Source organism: Phytophthora parasitica (genome assembly GCF_000247585.1).
Source record: "Phytophthora parasitica INRA-310 unplaced genomic scaffold supercont2.40, whole genome shotgun sequence".
Classification (NCBI taxonomy): domain Eukaryota; phylum Oomycota; class Peronosporomycetes; order Peronosporales; family Peronosporaceae; genus Phytophthora; species Phytophthora nicotianae.
The window spans coordinates 543,432-557,566 of record NW_008649026.1 but is presented as its reverse complement, the minus strand read 5'-3'; the positions used below and the strand labels follow the sequence as shown (position 1 = coordinate 557,566).

The 14,135-nt window shown below is 49.7% G+C and overlaps 11 protein-coding genes across 11 annotated transcripts; 8 read left to right on the top strand and 3 right to left on the bottom strand.

Moving 5' to 3' along the window:
* Positions 1-702: 702 nt before the first annotated feature.
* PPTG_23513 (hypothetical protein) lies at positions 703-1,137 on the top strand (the record flags this gene model as incomplete). Its single annotated transcript, XM_008911181.1, has 3 exons — positions 703-858; positions 921-991; positions 1,068-1,137. The coding sequence occupies 3 exons, from the start codon at positions 703-705 to the stop codon at positions 1,135-1,137; spliced, it is 297 nt and encodes a 98-aa protein (XP_008909429.1).
* Positions 1,138-1,439: 302 nt separating this feature from the next.
* PPTG_14189 (hypothetical protein) lies at positions 1,440-2,742 on the top strand (the record flags this gene model as incomplete). The annotated part of the gene is made up of 2 exons (XM_008911180.1): positions 1,440-2,285; positions 2,350-2,742. The coding sequence occupies 2 exons, from the start codon at positions 1,440-1,442 to the stop codon at positions 2,740-2,742; spliced, it is 1,239 nt and encodes a 412-aa protein (XP_008909428.1).
* A 424-nt stretch (positions 2,743-3,166) lies between these two features.
* On the top strand, positions 3,167-3,729 carry PPTG_23512 (hypothetical protein). The gene has a single exon (XM_008911179.1). The coding sequence runs from the start codon at positions 3,196-3,198 to the stop codon at positions 3,706-3,708; it is 513 nt and encodes a 170-aa protein (XP_008909427.1). The 5' UTR covers positions 3,167-3,195; the 3' UTR covers positions 3,709-3,729.
* On the bottom strand, positions 3,344-5,234 carry PPTG_14188 (hypothetical protein). The gene is made up of 3 exons (XM_008911178.1): positions 4,561-5,234; positions 3,481-4,483; positions 3,344-3,395 (listed from the first exon to the last, which is right to left on the bottom strand). The coding sequence occupies exons 1-2, from the start codon at positions 5,140-5,142 to the stop codon at positions 3,770-3,772; spliced, it is 1,296 nt and encodes a 431-aa protein (XP_008909426.1). The 5' UTR covers positions 5,143-5,234; the 3' UTR covers positions 3,344-3,395; positions 3,481-3,769.
* A 38-nt stretch (positions 5,235-5,272) lies between these two features.
* Positions 5,273-5,941, top strand: PPTG_14187 (hypothetical protein; the record flags this gene model as incomplete). The annotated part of the gene is made up of 4 exons (XM_008911177.1): positions 5,273-5,404; positions 5,484-5,551; positions 5,620-5,879; positions 5,909-5,941. The coding sequence occupies exons 1-4, from the start codon at positions 5,298-5,300 to the stop codon at positions 5,939-5,941; spliced, it is 468 nt and encodes a 155-aa protein (XP_008909425.1). The 5' UTR covers positions 5,273-5,297.
* A 57-nt stretch (positions 5,942-5,998) lies between these two features.
* On the bottom strand, positions 5,999-7,723 carry PPTG_14186 (hypothetical protein). The gene has a single exon (XM_008911176.1). It carries the CDS (start codon positions 7,593-7,595, stop codon positions 6,198-6,200), a length of 1,398 nt encoding a protein of 465 aa, XP_008909424.1. The 5' UTR covers positions 7,596-7,723; the 3' UTR covers positions 5,999-6,197.
* Positions 7,724-7,749: 26 nt separating this feature from the next.
* Positions 7,750-9,245, bottom strand: PPTG_14185 (hypothetical protein). Its single transcript, XM_008911175.1, has one exon. It carries the CDS (start codon positions 9,017-9,019, stop codon positions 7,877-7,879), a length of 1,143 nt encoding a protein of 380 aa, XP_008909423.1. The 5' UTR covers positions 9,020-9,245; the 3' UTR covers positions 7,750-7,876.
* Positions 8,880-10,154, top strand: PPTG_23511 (hypothetical protein). Its single transcript, XM_008911174.1, has one exon. It carries the CDS (start codon positions 9,086-9,088, stop codon positions 10,106-10,108), a length of 1,023 nt encoding a protein of 340 aa, XP_008909422.1. The 5' UTR covers positions 8,880-9,085; the 3' UTR covers positions 10,109-10,154.
* A 104-nt stretch (positions 10,155-10,258) lies between these two features.
* Positions 10,259-11,323, top strand: PPTG_23510 (hypothetical protein; the record flags this gene model as incomplete). Its single annotated transcript, XM_008911173.1, has 1 exon — positions 10,259-11,323. The coding sequence occupies one exon, from the start codon at positions 10,259-10,261 to the stop codon at positions 11,321-11,323; it is 1,065 nt and encodes a 354-aa protein (XP_008909421.1).
* A 146-nt stretch (positions 11,324-11,469) lies between these two features.
* On the top strand, positions 11,470-12,584 carry PPTG_14183 (hypothetical protein; the record flags this gene model as incomplete). The annotated part of the gene is made up of 1 exon (XM_008911172.1): positions 11,470-12,584. One exon carries the CDS (start codon positions 11,470-11,472, stop codon positions 12,484-12,486), a length of 1,017 nt encoding a protein of 338 aa, XP_008909420.1. The 3' UTR covers positions 12,487-12,584.
* Positions 12,585-12,803: 219 nt separating this feature from the next.
* On the top strand, positions 12,804-13,847 carry PPTG_14182 (hypothetical protein; the record flags this gene model as incomplete). The annotated part of the gene is made up of 1 exon (XM_008911171.1): positions 12,804-13,847. The coding sequence occupies one exon, from the start codon at positions 12,804-12,806 to the stop codon at positions 13,845-13,847; it is 1,044 nt and encodes a 347-aa protein (XP_008909419.1).
* Positions 13,848-14,135: the final 288 nt, after the last annotated feature.

Sequence of the window (14,135 nt, the reverse complement as noted above, 5' to 3'; positions counted from 1 at the left end):
AGATTCGTGATTACGTTGAGCAAAAAGAGTTTGCTTTGGAGTACTGCCCTTCAGAGGATATGTTGGCAGACATTTTAACCAAGCCTCTCGGCCCACTCCAGTTTCGAAAGCTACGACAGCTACTGAATGTTATGCCGGTGCCTCCTGCTTCAGATGCAAGTGGTAAAAATTAACAAGCAACAACAGCCACCAGAAACACGAAGTGGGAGTATGACGATGGTCGTGTTGTGTAGTGGCTGAGTATACGGTTGGGACCGTACTGTTGCAGTTGAAGTATACGTCCGATAGTGTATAGTCTCAGGCTTAACGAAAAGGGGGTTTTCACTCTTCGAGTTTCCTCCTTAATCCCAAAGTGCTCAGTGGGAAGACGTTGTTTGCTTGCATTCTGTCTACTAAACTGCTGTTTGCCTCGCCGATTATCTGCGCTACGTGCCAGACACTGCCGCTGATAAAAGTCTGAGCTTGTATAATCTTTCGTCGTCATCGGCTGAGTGTAATCTCGTCCCGCTGCTTAGAGCATTGAAGTCCAATCTGGCTCCTCTATACGAGGAAAGGAGAGATGGGGTCGTGTGTGGGACTTCGAATTTTCCTGTGTCTTATAAACCGCGAGAATGGCATAAACTCGGTCAAAGCGTTGTAAGCACCGATGGACGTATTGTACCTGCTTCGTTCGACCAATTCTGCAACGCTATTTCGTCTGTCATGTTAATCGGGTCAGGTGATGGTCACTATAACGACGACGTGGGTGATAACGAGAACATGGTCGCAGTGAAGCACGATCTCGCGCATCCGTCAGTATCTGGGGAGAGAGTTGCCTTGTCAGTCTTCCGCGGCAAGGAAGTATGTGGAGTCAAACCGGTACGTCCTCGTGTGGCGTGCATTTACCGAGGGGTGGCATGGGATGAACGCCAATGAAACAGGTTGGATTGAAATCCTTCGACCAGACCCAGACACTTGTAAGTCGTTCGCTTCCGCAATTATCCACAGTCATGTGAGAGTTGCGCCGATGCGTTTTGGAGGTGGAGATGAAGGTGGTAATGTTGATCGTTTCGTGGGGACAATGGTAGAGCTGAACAAGAAACGGGAAATGAAGCTGCGGAGATGCTTGAAGGCGTGAGTTCGTTACGCACGACATAGTTGTCTAATAATTCTGAACGAGAGTTATATCTTCTGTGAATAAGAGGTCATCTCGGTACGAAAAGTCAATTATTGGTGTGATCGCTATCGGTCCTGCCAGGGTGGAGAACCGGATCGAGACCCTACGAATATCACAAGTGGAGACCCATCTCACGGACACCGCGGTAGACAACGAAGCGGATCTTCTACACTGGTGATTACGATTCTTCGAGTTCGATTTGTTTACCACAATGCGGATGGTATTGTCTGTAGCTTCATTCTTGAAATCTTCACGCGACTGGTAAGACAATCTGGAAGACATCATGCCTTCCCCAATGTATGGCGACATGGATTTCCTGCTGGACGAAGCATCAGTATTCGCATTCCTTGCTGACTGTGATTTGGTGGACGAAATGGAACCAGTTCCAACGATCTCGACTACCTCACACTGTGGCGCTATGTCGACACAATCCGACAGCTCTAGTTTTTGTATTACGTCTGAAGAGCCCGTGGAAAAGAAGAAATCGTGGCGCCAGCGTCGTAAAGAGGAGATTCTGAACCTTAGGGACGAGGTGAAGCAGCTCTCCGCCGAACTCCAACAACTCAAATATGCACTTGGGGTGCATTCCAGATATCGACAGTCAAAGAAGATTAAAGCGGCAAAAGATTCATCGCCGTTCAGCTCGCACGCGTCGATATGGGAAAACACTGCACAACATCAAGCCAATCTTCGTTCGATCAGCGAACAGGAGAACACCAACCTGCGGGAATCACTGGAGTATCACATACAAAAAGCGAAATCGTTGAATCGTGCAGTCAAACGAAAGCTTCGAGCTATTTTGATGTCACCTGAGATGGATATGATAAACCAGTTACAGCACCATTCGAAACGAGCAACCCCGCCGTTGAATAATGAGGCCGTGTTTAACCAACTCAAGGTAGGGATAGACGAGCTGTACGGAGGCTTGGACATCTTTTTCAAACAAGTGGGAATGGATCAATTGTCACGCTCTGGTCTACAGAAGAACTCAATGAACAGTGGAGCACGAATGACGCTGGTGGAGTTCCTGGATAGCTATGCGATACCATTTGATCTACTTCAGATAGAGAAGGCGATTTGGACTCCTGATACAGCAGACAGTGAAGACCCCGCCCTGTTTTTCATGCAGGTACGTTAGACATGAGTTGATCTTTTCGGTGCGTTTTAAACTGACCAGATATATGTGATGGCAGAGTGCTACCGACGATAATACGCGTATGATCAGCATGGGTTTCCCATTTTCATTGGAAGGTATCGATTTCAGTATCGTCATGCGAATTGTGACTCGGAAATACGTCGAGAAAGACCGAGTCGTGTTCATTACGCGATCGCTTATAGAACCAAGTATTGGTCCATTATCATTTGTCGAGACCAACCGCAGGGTCTTGTTGCGTGGGGAACCCTCGTCACGTGGTCCGACGACGATAATCCTGACGCATCGTGAAGCGGTTTCCTATGGAGATTTATTATCCTCAGACATGACAGGATGCCCAAGTATCGAAATCGGTCTCAAGACCTGGGAAGGCTTTGCTACACAGTACAACTATGCCCTAGAAGACAAGCTGATTCGGACGAGCAGTAAGTAGTACTTCAAAGTAATACGAAGTAGCTGCTCCAAGCAGAATATCACCCTCGGATGAACAACCGCAACTGCTACGTCTTTTTTTCCTATGGTTTGTTTCGACAACAGTTTTACTACATTTTATGCCTTTATTGAAGAAAGGCCATCATAGTGCCAAAATAAAGTTTACGTATAACTCCTTTGGTGAGCACATAAATGAGTATTGCATGTACTATACTACAATCACTACTTCCTAAGTACTTATATGTAGTAGATTTCAATATGCAATCTGGCTGGATGGAAACTTTTAGTGAAAGCCGGAGTTGATTGATCTCGGACCGCATAGCGGTACCTCGTATGACGTACGAAATTCATGCGCGCAATCTGATCCCATGACTTACGAGACTTGTTGGTTAAGACCCGCCTCTCCTTTCTTTACTTTGAAATCTTCCAGAACCTACCAGAATCGTTGTCTGTAATGACATCGGAAATCGACGACTTCTCTGTGGTGAAATCCTCGGTACTCGCGTTTCTAACGGAGTATGAAATAGCAAACAGAGCTTACGTTATCCCAGCAATAACAACTGACGCGCCATCCCCGCCTTCCAACTCCCTTAGCTCTGAGCAGTTGGAAGTGCGAAAGAAACGAACGTGGCGTCAGCGACAGCAGCAAGAAGTCTACCATGCACGCCAAATTATCAAACGACTATCAGCCAGGCTTCAAGAGCTCAAAAACAAGGTGAAAGTAAGCGCAAAAACGAACAGGTTAAAAGGGAAGCGTCAATCAATCAAGACAAGTGGAGTACAGATGTGGAAAAGGATCGCCGAGCGTCAGTTCCTGCTCCGACAAACCAGTGAGGTGGAGAATATCAAGCTACGCAAAGCTGTGAGGTCTCAAATCCGCCAAGCAACATCATTTCAGCGAGCGCTCAGAAAGAGACTGCCTGAAGGTGCAGTGGCATCGCTAGCGAATTTAATCAAGCCAGTCTAAGACTGACAAATTTCTTCGGACTATGATAGTTATTCTCCAACTTTCCCCTTCATTTCCAAATTTATTTTGGTGGAAGCGGGGCGAACTTTTGCCTGCTATGACGACGTAGACACTTGGTACCGCAGTAGATGAACGTAAACTTGGTGAAATACTCGCCCTCAATCGGCTCAAAGTACTTTTCACAGATCGAACATTGCAGATAATTCTTCGGAATTGGCGGGGCTTCAGGAGGTACATACCAAGCCAGTAGATCCACGACATTCGTGCGTACTATCTGATCCCATTGAGCTTCAGAGATTCCTTGACGCAAAAGACGGTGCTTGAAATACTCAAACAAATACGTGTAGCCTCCACCTCCATAGCGTCGATATTGAATTCGCTGGTGCACGTTCGTAGACAAGAGAATCTGGGAAGAATATTGCGGCTTGGTCTTCATCAAGCCTGCAATCCACTTAGCGAGGCGACTATCGGAAGGAGGTAGTTGGTCTTCATTGTCCAAAGATTCACTGGTGCTTGAGAGGCACGGGTTGATCATCATCGCATCGCTTACTGCCAGCAGACCGACCATATTGAAAAGCACCGAGACGCCCGAGTCAAGCAGCAGCTCCAGAAGAAATGCGCAATCGGCTCCTTCTCCACACCAACGATCCGCGTGACACACCACAAGTTTCTTCTTCTCAGCACCTGCATCCAATAGCGCGCGGATCCAAACTCGAATCATCTGCTCGTCGCACGAAAATGACAAATACAGTGGTGCATGTGTCTTCGCTTGTGCCTGTCATATCAAAAGCACCCAAAACAAAGTCAGCAATACCCTTTAAATTATCACAGCAGCGTTTCTACCGTACATACCAACCCCAGTCCGTGTGCCAGAACCTGTTCCTTTGCACTGAGCTCTCCATTAACCGCGCAAATCTGCTGGTATATGGCTCCAGGAAACACCACACTTCCTCCACTTTCTATTCCAAACATGAGCTCTGCTTCCAACGTTTTAGCAATACGTTCACTCTGCTCCTTCGCTGTTAATCCAATAGCAAACGCGTCATTAATCCTCTCAACCTCAAACGTTGTGACCGTCAGTAGATTCAGATCTTCCAGTCTTTTGTCCAAATGAAGTCGTTCCTTCACGAAAACGTCACGTCCCTGAATTGGGAGGGTCATATCAACAACCAAAGGCTTCAGATTTTTGCCCTTTAATTGCTGCAACTTCTCTAGCTCTCGGAAAGCTTCGTCCTCCTTCTGCATTAGCAGATTGCGACCTCCGTGAGCGAAAGGATCGAGACGATAGTCAATCAGGTCTTCAAAGCGGATCTCCAGGTCAGCATTAGAGGAAGCGGTTGCTGAATTAGCGCCAATATGATGCAGAACGTGCTCGTGGGGCAGAGTGACCCCTACGTCCTCGGGAGCGACGAGCTCCCTAATACTGCGGATCATTTTGCCACGTATGACCAGAGCCCGTTAAGTTCGCCTTAAGTTCGCAAATAACGGTTTTTTGTTTTCGTCTGCGCTATTTGTGGCAGGCGATTTGCTAATGTCTAAAAGTTGCTTGCATTTGTTCATTTGCCGACTTGGGAACGAGTGTATTCACCATGAACAACCTGTTCAACCGTAACAAGACTTTCCGACCGCAAAAGAGCCACAGCCACGGTACCAAGCGCTATGATCTGCACAAGCACGCTCAAGCCACACTGGGAAAGTAGGTCAACCATTACTCTTGTTGAAGTTGCAAACGAAAAAGTTGCCTTTTATGCTTTTTACTCATGTTCTATTGGTAGTGGCGATATGAGGAATGCTGTTGCGCTACCTGAAGGAGAAGACTTGAACGAGTGGCTTGCTGTCCACAGTACGTCTGATAATAGTGATTCTTTCTTGGCATAAACTCTTCCCTAATATTATTTTACCTATGAGCAGCAGTGGACTTCTTCAACGAGATCAGCATCGTGTATGGTACAATCCTCGAGTTTTGCACGTGCGAATCATGTCCAGAGATGCGAGCTGGGCCCAAGTTCGAGTATTTGTGGAAGGACAACAAAGAGTACAAGACGCCAGCGAAACTCGCGGCCCCCGAGTACATCGACATGCTCATGACGTGGGTGGAGGAGTTGCTGAGTGACGAGACGCTCTTCCCAACGCGTGAAGGAGTTCCCTATTGTCGCGGCTTCCAGTCTGTGGTAAAGAACATCTTCCGTCGTCTCTTCAGAGTCTACGCACACGTATACTACTCGCACTTTGACAAGATCGTCAGCATTGGTGCTGAAGCACACCTCAACTCGTGTTTTAAACACTTTATGGCCTTCGTGACGCAGTTCGACCTCGTGGACAAACGCGAACAAGAGCCACTCAACGACTTGATCAAGAAACTTCTTAATTAGCTACCCACTGAGCTACTAGGAAAACCTACAGACTCTTTCTGTCTGCCTCACTATGAATGCAAACTACCAACTTTCCCTACACATAAATAACGCACTCGCTTGAAAGCCTTACGCCCTCTAAAGGCTCAGTAGATCCACTGGTGCTTGTGTGTGCTTGGAATTCTGCTCCTTTTGGACGAATCCGGTGTGAGTAGCAGGGTTGAACGGATCAAACCCTTCGTACCCATGCATCGGCTTCTGAGGCGAAGAGTGTACTGCACCCATATCGGAGAAGTCAATGAGGTTGGCTTCCTGCACTTCCTGTCTTTCCAGCGCTTCGGGGACTTCCTGTACTGGCTGCAGTGGCTGTTTCATTGGCACCAGCTGAGGCGCTTCTTCATGTTCGCTTTCAGGCTCCTCCTGGATCGTTTCCTTGACCGACGCAGCGTGCATGCTATGGATCAGGTCGTCCAGACCCTGAGAACCTGGAGAAACCTGTTCAAACTCCTGAATCGGACGGTTCACTCGTGAATCCTCGCGGTCAACTATCGGCTTCTCCCATTGAGTGTTCCCAGTCTGTTCATGACGGAAGTAGACGGCACTGCGAGAGCGCGAGTACACGGGATACCACCCCGACTCGAGCACAAAGTTGGTCTGGCTAATGTCGCTCCACGCGCTACCGTCTATGAAGAAATCGTACGTCTTCTCTTCGTCCACCAGCGTCACCACAAGGTCCAGCTCATGTTGATCTTCCAGATCGTACTCGAACTCCCACATGTCCTCATGGATGTCGTCAAAGCTCACTCGCTTAAGTTCGCGGCAGTCCAGAACCACCACAAACTCGCCTTTTTCCAGATCTCGGAGCTCGAATTTGTGGATACTGCCGTTCACTCCAAAGGCAAATGTCCAGGTTAGTAGCGTCCCAGGTGGACGTTCATCTCCGTCACTTAACAGTTGTCCACGAGTGTCCTCCACGCGACGCACATACATGTCACTGCTCCAAACGGACCCTGTATGGTGGCGATGAGCGATTGGCAGAAATCTTTCCGCCAGCAGGTCCCAGTGGACACCTTCGGCTAGGAGATCGTAGACCGTCTCGAGCTTCCCTTGGTCCACTACGGACGACTTGACGTCTCTGATAACAACGCGGAAGGGTGTGAGAGTGTCCTGGCCCACGTGGAAGTCGTAGTGCCAGTTGGTCGCGTAGTGGTCACAGCTGTAGAGGCGGCGGCCGTCAAGTTTCAGTCGCTTCTTGGCCGAGATGCGGCTGTGCTCCAGCATCACTGTGTGAACCTGTTCCGAGCCGGCGAGGACGAAGCGCCAAGTCACGCGCTTCTTGGACATGGGCACACGCGCGCCGATGTTCTCCACTTCTTTGGACACGCGCAAAACGGAGCTGCTGGCGCTGCCACCGCCGCTGGCGGACGATGCTGTCGAGTCCATACTGCCGCGCGCGCGACGAGGTTTGGCCAAGTAGCTCGCGTGGTCACTGCCACTGCGGCTGCGCGTCCGGAGCGTCGGCGAGGAGAGCGTCATGAAGTGCCAAGGGGCTGGTCGAGAACGCCAATGCGGAATCTGGAAGACTGATTCCTTCCCATGCGACAAGGTGCCGAAATTTTGGTACACTTGAGGATGACCAATGATGGACGTCTGAATAGCAGTTTTGACGAATGAAAGTGAAGAGGGTAGGGGAGATTGGGCAGAAATGCGGGATGGCTACATTCTCCATGTTGAGGATGAAATTGGCTTGATATGATCAAGTTGCAGTGCATCGGGACTGTCCAATGGTTCATGGATTTCTACATCGAACTCGATACTTAGGGATGAATCTCCACGTTTGTGGAGTAGACTTCGCTCTGTTCTTTGCCTTGCACGACGTTGTCCATCCAGTCAGTGAGCTCATCAGCGAGAAAAGCAGCTTTGGTCTTCTGGACATTGTGTCCTCCCTTCTTGAACGCCAGTCGAGGACCTGGATGGCACACTGCACTTACATCCAGAAAAATCTCTTCCTCAATCAGCGCGTCATCTTTAGCCCACGCCAGAAAACTCGGCAGTGCTCGATTCTTCTCTAAATGCCTGGCAAACAACGGGAAGTCGGCCGTGGCACACCGTACAATGCCAGCCGTGAAGTAGTCCGGTAGTTTGCTGTCCGGGAACTTGAACGACTTGATGTAGAGCTGTCGGACGAGCCACTTGGATGTACTTTCGATCATGGGTAAACCCGACCGTAGCATTTTCCACAAGAAATCGTTTAAACGGGGGCTCAGTGCTTGATGTGGACGATGTCCCGCTCCAGCGAGGAGTACCAGTCCTTTGATGTTAATTCTCTGTTCATCCGCATTGATTCCTGTAAAGTGAACGGCTGCGTGGCCTCCGAATGAATGGCCCAGCACGAACACGTTGTCTGAGGCTTTGAGCACGCCCTGCATGGCCTTGTATGTGAGCTGTACGGACGGGAATGCACTGATATGATCGTAGTAGTTTGTCGTGTCTAGAATCGTCGAGCCTGCAAAACCAGGCAAGTTGACGCCAACCACTCGAACGCCACGGTCTTTCAGCAATGGAATGAGGTGACGGAAGTCTCTGTACGTTCCTGGAGCGCCGTGGATCAGCACCAGCGTCGGCGCCGCAGCGCTCAGATCTTCTGGTTTGACGTCGATGTACTCGATCTTGCACTTGTCGTCCACGTCGATGACTAGAGGTTCCGGAAGCGGAGGTGGTGAGGCCCGTGGCTTCGTGGAGAATGACACGAAAGGAGAAGGCCCTAAGCTTTGCCTGGCGACCAAAAATGAACCGGGAGCTCCCATATCGAGTTTTGCAACTCCATGCTGCCTTGCAGCGCTCCTAAGACGACGAGAAGCTCTGACCACTGCCTTCATCTCCTCTTTGCTTCGCGTGGTGGTGTCTGATTCGAGAGTGATACGGATTGTGAACGTCTCCACTGCATTGTTTACGATCATCGTTACATAAACCGAAGTGTTGAGTCGACATCAGCTCCGACTCGTCACGTGCAGACTCAATTGCTAATGCTACGCGTTCCTCATGCTCGGTTGTTGTCGATTGTGAAGAACTATAAACGCTGGCGTTTCCTTCCTCGAGTTGATGCGACGCCACGTGAAGCACGAGATCCACCGCCGCCTCTTCCCTCACCAAAGTATCTCGACGTTCATGGTCGCTGTACAGTTGAGTACATCGACATCCCGCCTTTTAAAGAAGCTCTTCGAGGTCATGAAGCTCCAGTGACAATCGTATTGGTGCATGGCGCACCAGGCAGCTACAATGACTTCCGTCATTTGATTCCAAAACTGAATCACCCTCACTGGCGTATCCTCGGCATCAACTTGCCAGGTTACGCCGGGTCCAAAGTATCTGGAGAACATTATCTCGACAGTGTCAGCGCGTTGCCCACTGCTGAATTGGTACTAGAAGTTGTGAACAAGCTCTGTGGTGGACACGAAGGTAGTGACAATGTGTTCCTCGTTGGTCACTCCTTCGGAGCACACACGGTGATCAACGTGGCGGCTCAGGAGAAGCACAAGAAGTTCACGGTTCGGGGCATGGCATTGTTGGCTCCTGCTGGCTGCCGGCCTCATAAGGTCCTGCGGCCTCGCGAGAGTGCTATGGTAGTGAATATGTTGCAGAGAGATAACCCCGTGATCTCTGTATTAACGTCGTACTTTATCAAAGCGATCTATACTAGACTGCTAAAGTTCCCTAGTGATCAGCCAGCTGGTCACTACCTCGCGGGTCTTGTCCGCGCAGGAACGACTGACTTCAACGTGATCCGCAAACAAGTTGATATTCTGCGTGAGCTGAAGATACCGACACTCGCTGCGTGGTCGCAGAACGACGTGTTTATGGAGGAAGAGATCCCTGTTGAACTCGCTCGACTTTGTTCTCCTGGACCGCGTTTAGTCTTCGCTAAGGGAGGACACAACGTGCAAAAGACTCGAGCAGAACAAATTGGCAACGCGTTGAGCAAATGGATAGAAGAAGTGGTAGATGAAGAAGATCACGCTAAAGAGCAGCCAATCCAACTCTTGCCATAATAACGGCAATAAACTTTTTAATGATTACCATTTCTTGTCTTGTAAACCTTTTTAATACTAGATGCAAGTGGGACGGAAAAGGCTTTGTGAGAACTCCATCCTGAAGTACCTCACAATTTATTTTTCCGTTCGAAGTGTATTACGGTCAAGATGGCGCTATGGAATCGTGTGGCTTCGGTTAGTAACCGGGTGCTGTCACTTTCTGCAAGAAGCGTGGAATATGCTGGTCGTCAATGCTACTCCGTCGTCTCTTCTGTTCCAAGTCTTCTACCTCAGCGAACGACTTTAGTTACACGAGAGTATCGCGCTCCACCGCCTCCACTTCCAGAGCCAAAGTATTTGGAGATCAAGGGCTGCTGTAAGCTCGAATACATCGACGTTCGACCTGCTGTAGCAAAGATTGCGACGATCGTTCTGGTCCACGGTGCTCCTGGTACCTACCGAGACTTCCGCTACCTCATCCCGCTTCTTGCTAAGCATCCTGGTCTTCGTATCATTGGGATCAATCTTCCTGGTTGTGGGGGTTCTGTGGTCGAGAAAGCTCGTTATGTCGAGACTGTCAACGCCCTTCGAACCTCTGAGCTAGTGCTGGACGGAGTTCGACAGCTTTGTGACTCCAAGGATGAACACGGAGACGTCTTCTTGGTTGGTCATTCCTTCGGAGCGCACACCGTCATGAACATGGCGGCGTTTAATGCGACGGAGACGCAAAGTGTTGCCATTCGTGGTATGGCCTTGTTGGCCCCTGCAGGTTGTGAACCGCATAAAAGTCTGAAGCTAGGGGCCATTGCGCTGATGGTGAAGATGCTCAAGTCCGAGAACTCATGGGCTGTTAGTGCGGCCACGTACATCACCAAGTTTGTGTACACCAAACTATTACGCTTCCCGAGTAACTCGCCAGCGGAATTATTCGTCTCGGCGGTGATCCGAACGGGTACAACGGACTTCGACTTGATTCGAGACCAAGCCAAGTTGCTGGGAAGCCTTCAAACTCCCACTCTCGTCGCGTGGGCAAAGAATGATGAACATATCCAGCCAGAGATCCCACAAGAACTCTTAAAGTTGTGTCCGGATGGGCCACACCTGGAATTTTCCGGTGGTGGCCACAACGTTCAGAAGACTCGTGCGGAAGAAATTTCATCCGCGATCACCAAGTGGATCGAAGAAGTCGTAGCTACAGACAAGCTAGAGGAGCCAGTCTCATCAGCAGCGTAAGATCAGGGACTGAACTCAGGAACCCGAGTCGTCGTATTCATACTTAGTACATGTACACACTAGGGTTGTATTGACCTGCGATTTATTCTTGGAAGTATGACATGGCTCTAGTTGACTAGCATTAGTCTTCACGCTTGTTAAACGTGATGCCAGCTACGGGTTACTTGGGTATCCTGCCTTGTTGCAGATCTCCGCGTGTTGTACATGAGCCTCGCCCCCCGCCGCCACCACTACCAGACCCCAAGTATCTCCAAATCGACAATATCTGTAAAATCGAGTATGTTGACGTCGAGCCAACACAATCCAAGGATCACGTCTCAGCGACAGTTGTATGTGTTCATGGCGCTCCTGGGAGTTTTGGAGATTATCGCTACCTCATCCCATTGCTTGCAGAGCAGCAGCCTGGTCTTCGTCTCATCGGTGTTAATCTTCCAGGCTACATGGGCTCAGAGGTGGACAAAGCACACTACCTCAAGACAGTGTCAGCACTACGAAGTGCAGAAGTGGTGTTGCAAGCGATTCGTCAACTTTGCGGTACAATAGCAACTGATGGGGGTGATATATTCCTCGTTGGCCACTCCTTTGGTGCCCACACCGTGATCAACATGGCAGCAATGAACGAGACGCTGCGAATTGCTGGTGATAACGTCAACACAATCAGACTTCGAGGGATCGCAGTGCTGGCTCCGGCAGGGTGCGTTCCTCAAAGAATGGTCAAAGAAATACCGATAAAGATGCTGGTCACACTATTACGATCTCGCAGTGCTGTCGTGGTTCGCTTAGCAACACGCTTTGTCAAGTATTTGTATACGGAGCTTCTTGGGTTTCCCAGACGGACACCAGCGACTTCCTGTGTATCTGCTGTGATTCGTGCAGGTACTACGAAGTTCCCATTGATTCGAACTCAAGTGAACTTTCTAAAGGAAACTAGAATGCCCGTGTTCGTAGCTTGGGCACTTGACGACGTTCTGGTTGAGCCTGAAATCCCAGAAGAACTTGGAAAGCTGTCACACCCAGGCCCTCGTCTTGAATTCGCTGGAGGTGGACACAATATCCAAAAGACTCGAGTCGAACAAGTCACAGTTGCTATGAGTTCGTGGATTCAGTCAATATTGAGCGGGTGTAATTCACTTGAGACCGGTATGACGCAGCATTTGCCGTAGAACACATACTAGGAAGGACGAGGTCTGGGAAAATATGATTGTAGAGACATATATTGAAGTCAGTTTGCTGTTGTAATGTAGCCATATTGAACACGCGAACAGAGCTTGCGTGAGGACATGACGAAATATGGTTTGAAGACTATTCACATGCTGCAAACAGCGCTCGCGTGAGTGAGGCGTCGGGGAATGGAATCTCGTCGAGAATGACGGGAAATGGCAGCAGCAAAACTGGGGCTCACACGTGAATTTGCACTCAGCAACACAAATCTTCGTCATCTCGGGTCTCTAAGTTTGCTATCTTTTGACGTGGTATCAGCATGTTGCGAGGACTCTCCCGATCTTCACCACCTCACACAACCAAGGCTCTTTCTGCTGTCTATCAGCAGTATTCGATGCTCAGTTTCCTTCCGAGCAGAAAGAAACTAATTCCACGAGGGAGTCGCGCTGCACCGCCACCACTTCCACTCCCCGAATTCATCGACATTGAAGACCGCTGCAAGATCGAATATGTCGATATCCAGCCAACAAACGACAACAACACCAAGCAAACGACAATTGTGTTGCTACATGGCGCTCCTGGTAGTTATCAAGACTTCCGCTACCTCATTCCGTTGGTGCAGCGTCCAGGAGTGCGAATTATTGGCATTAATCTCCCCGGATACGAAGGATCCACTGTAGCCAAATCGCGCTATCTGGAGAGCATCAGTGCGCTTCCGACAGCACAGTTAACGTTTAACGCGCTGCAGCAACTTACAAGCAGCAACGAGAACGTATTTCTAGTGGGTCACTCATTCGGCGCACAAACGGCTATCAACATGGCAGCAATGAATGCAGCCAAGTCAAAACCTGCTAGCAACATTCGTGGGCTGGCCTTACTTGCCCCCGTCGGTTGTAGCCCTCATCATGTGATGCGTCCTCGAGCTAACGCACTCTTGATCAAGATGCTCGGCTCTGGGAACGCCTTCCTCGCTTCTCTCGCCTCTCAGGCCGTCAAGGCCATCTACACAAAGTTGTTACGCTTCCCTGCTGACTGGTCGGCCGATCCCTTCGTCGCTGCGGTCGTTCGTGCTGGCACCACCGATTTCGACTTGGCACGCGAGCAAGTCGCGTTGCTTAAACGCCTCCAGACGCCGACTCTAATTGCGTGGTCGCAGAGCGATGAGTACATTCAAGAGTCAATTCCAACGGAACTGAGCGAGTTGTGCTACGCTGGTCCGCGTCTTGCATTTGCCGGAGGAGGGCACAACATCCAGAAAACGCGCGTTGACCCGATTGCCGCGGCCATCAACGACTGGATCGCTGATGTGGTGAAGAATAAATCTGTGCCACTCGATGACCAGAAGACGAAGTACTTGCCTTAGACGGGACTTCAATGACGACAACAAATTGCCATCAAAAGCTTGAGAAAGCAACATCTAGGGGCGATTGTGGCATCGCTCTCGAGCAATTTGAATGAGGTGGTCAAGACCTGGGACTTCGACTCGATTTGCAAATGCGTACGCAGATAACTGGAGAGCAGCAGCAAGAGCCTCGGCGTCATTCAAAGGTTTGACTTGTGTTTGGTCCTCCTCTTTTTCTTCTGTTGCAGTTCGTTCTTTACTTTGACGGTAAGCACGACGAGATCGCGGTGCTGGAGGTAATTCCTCCGA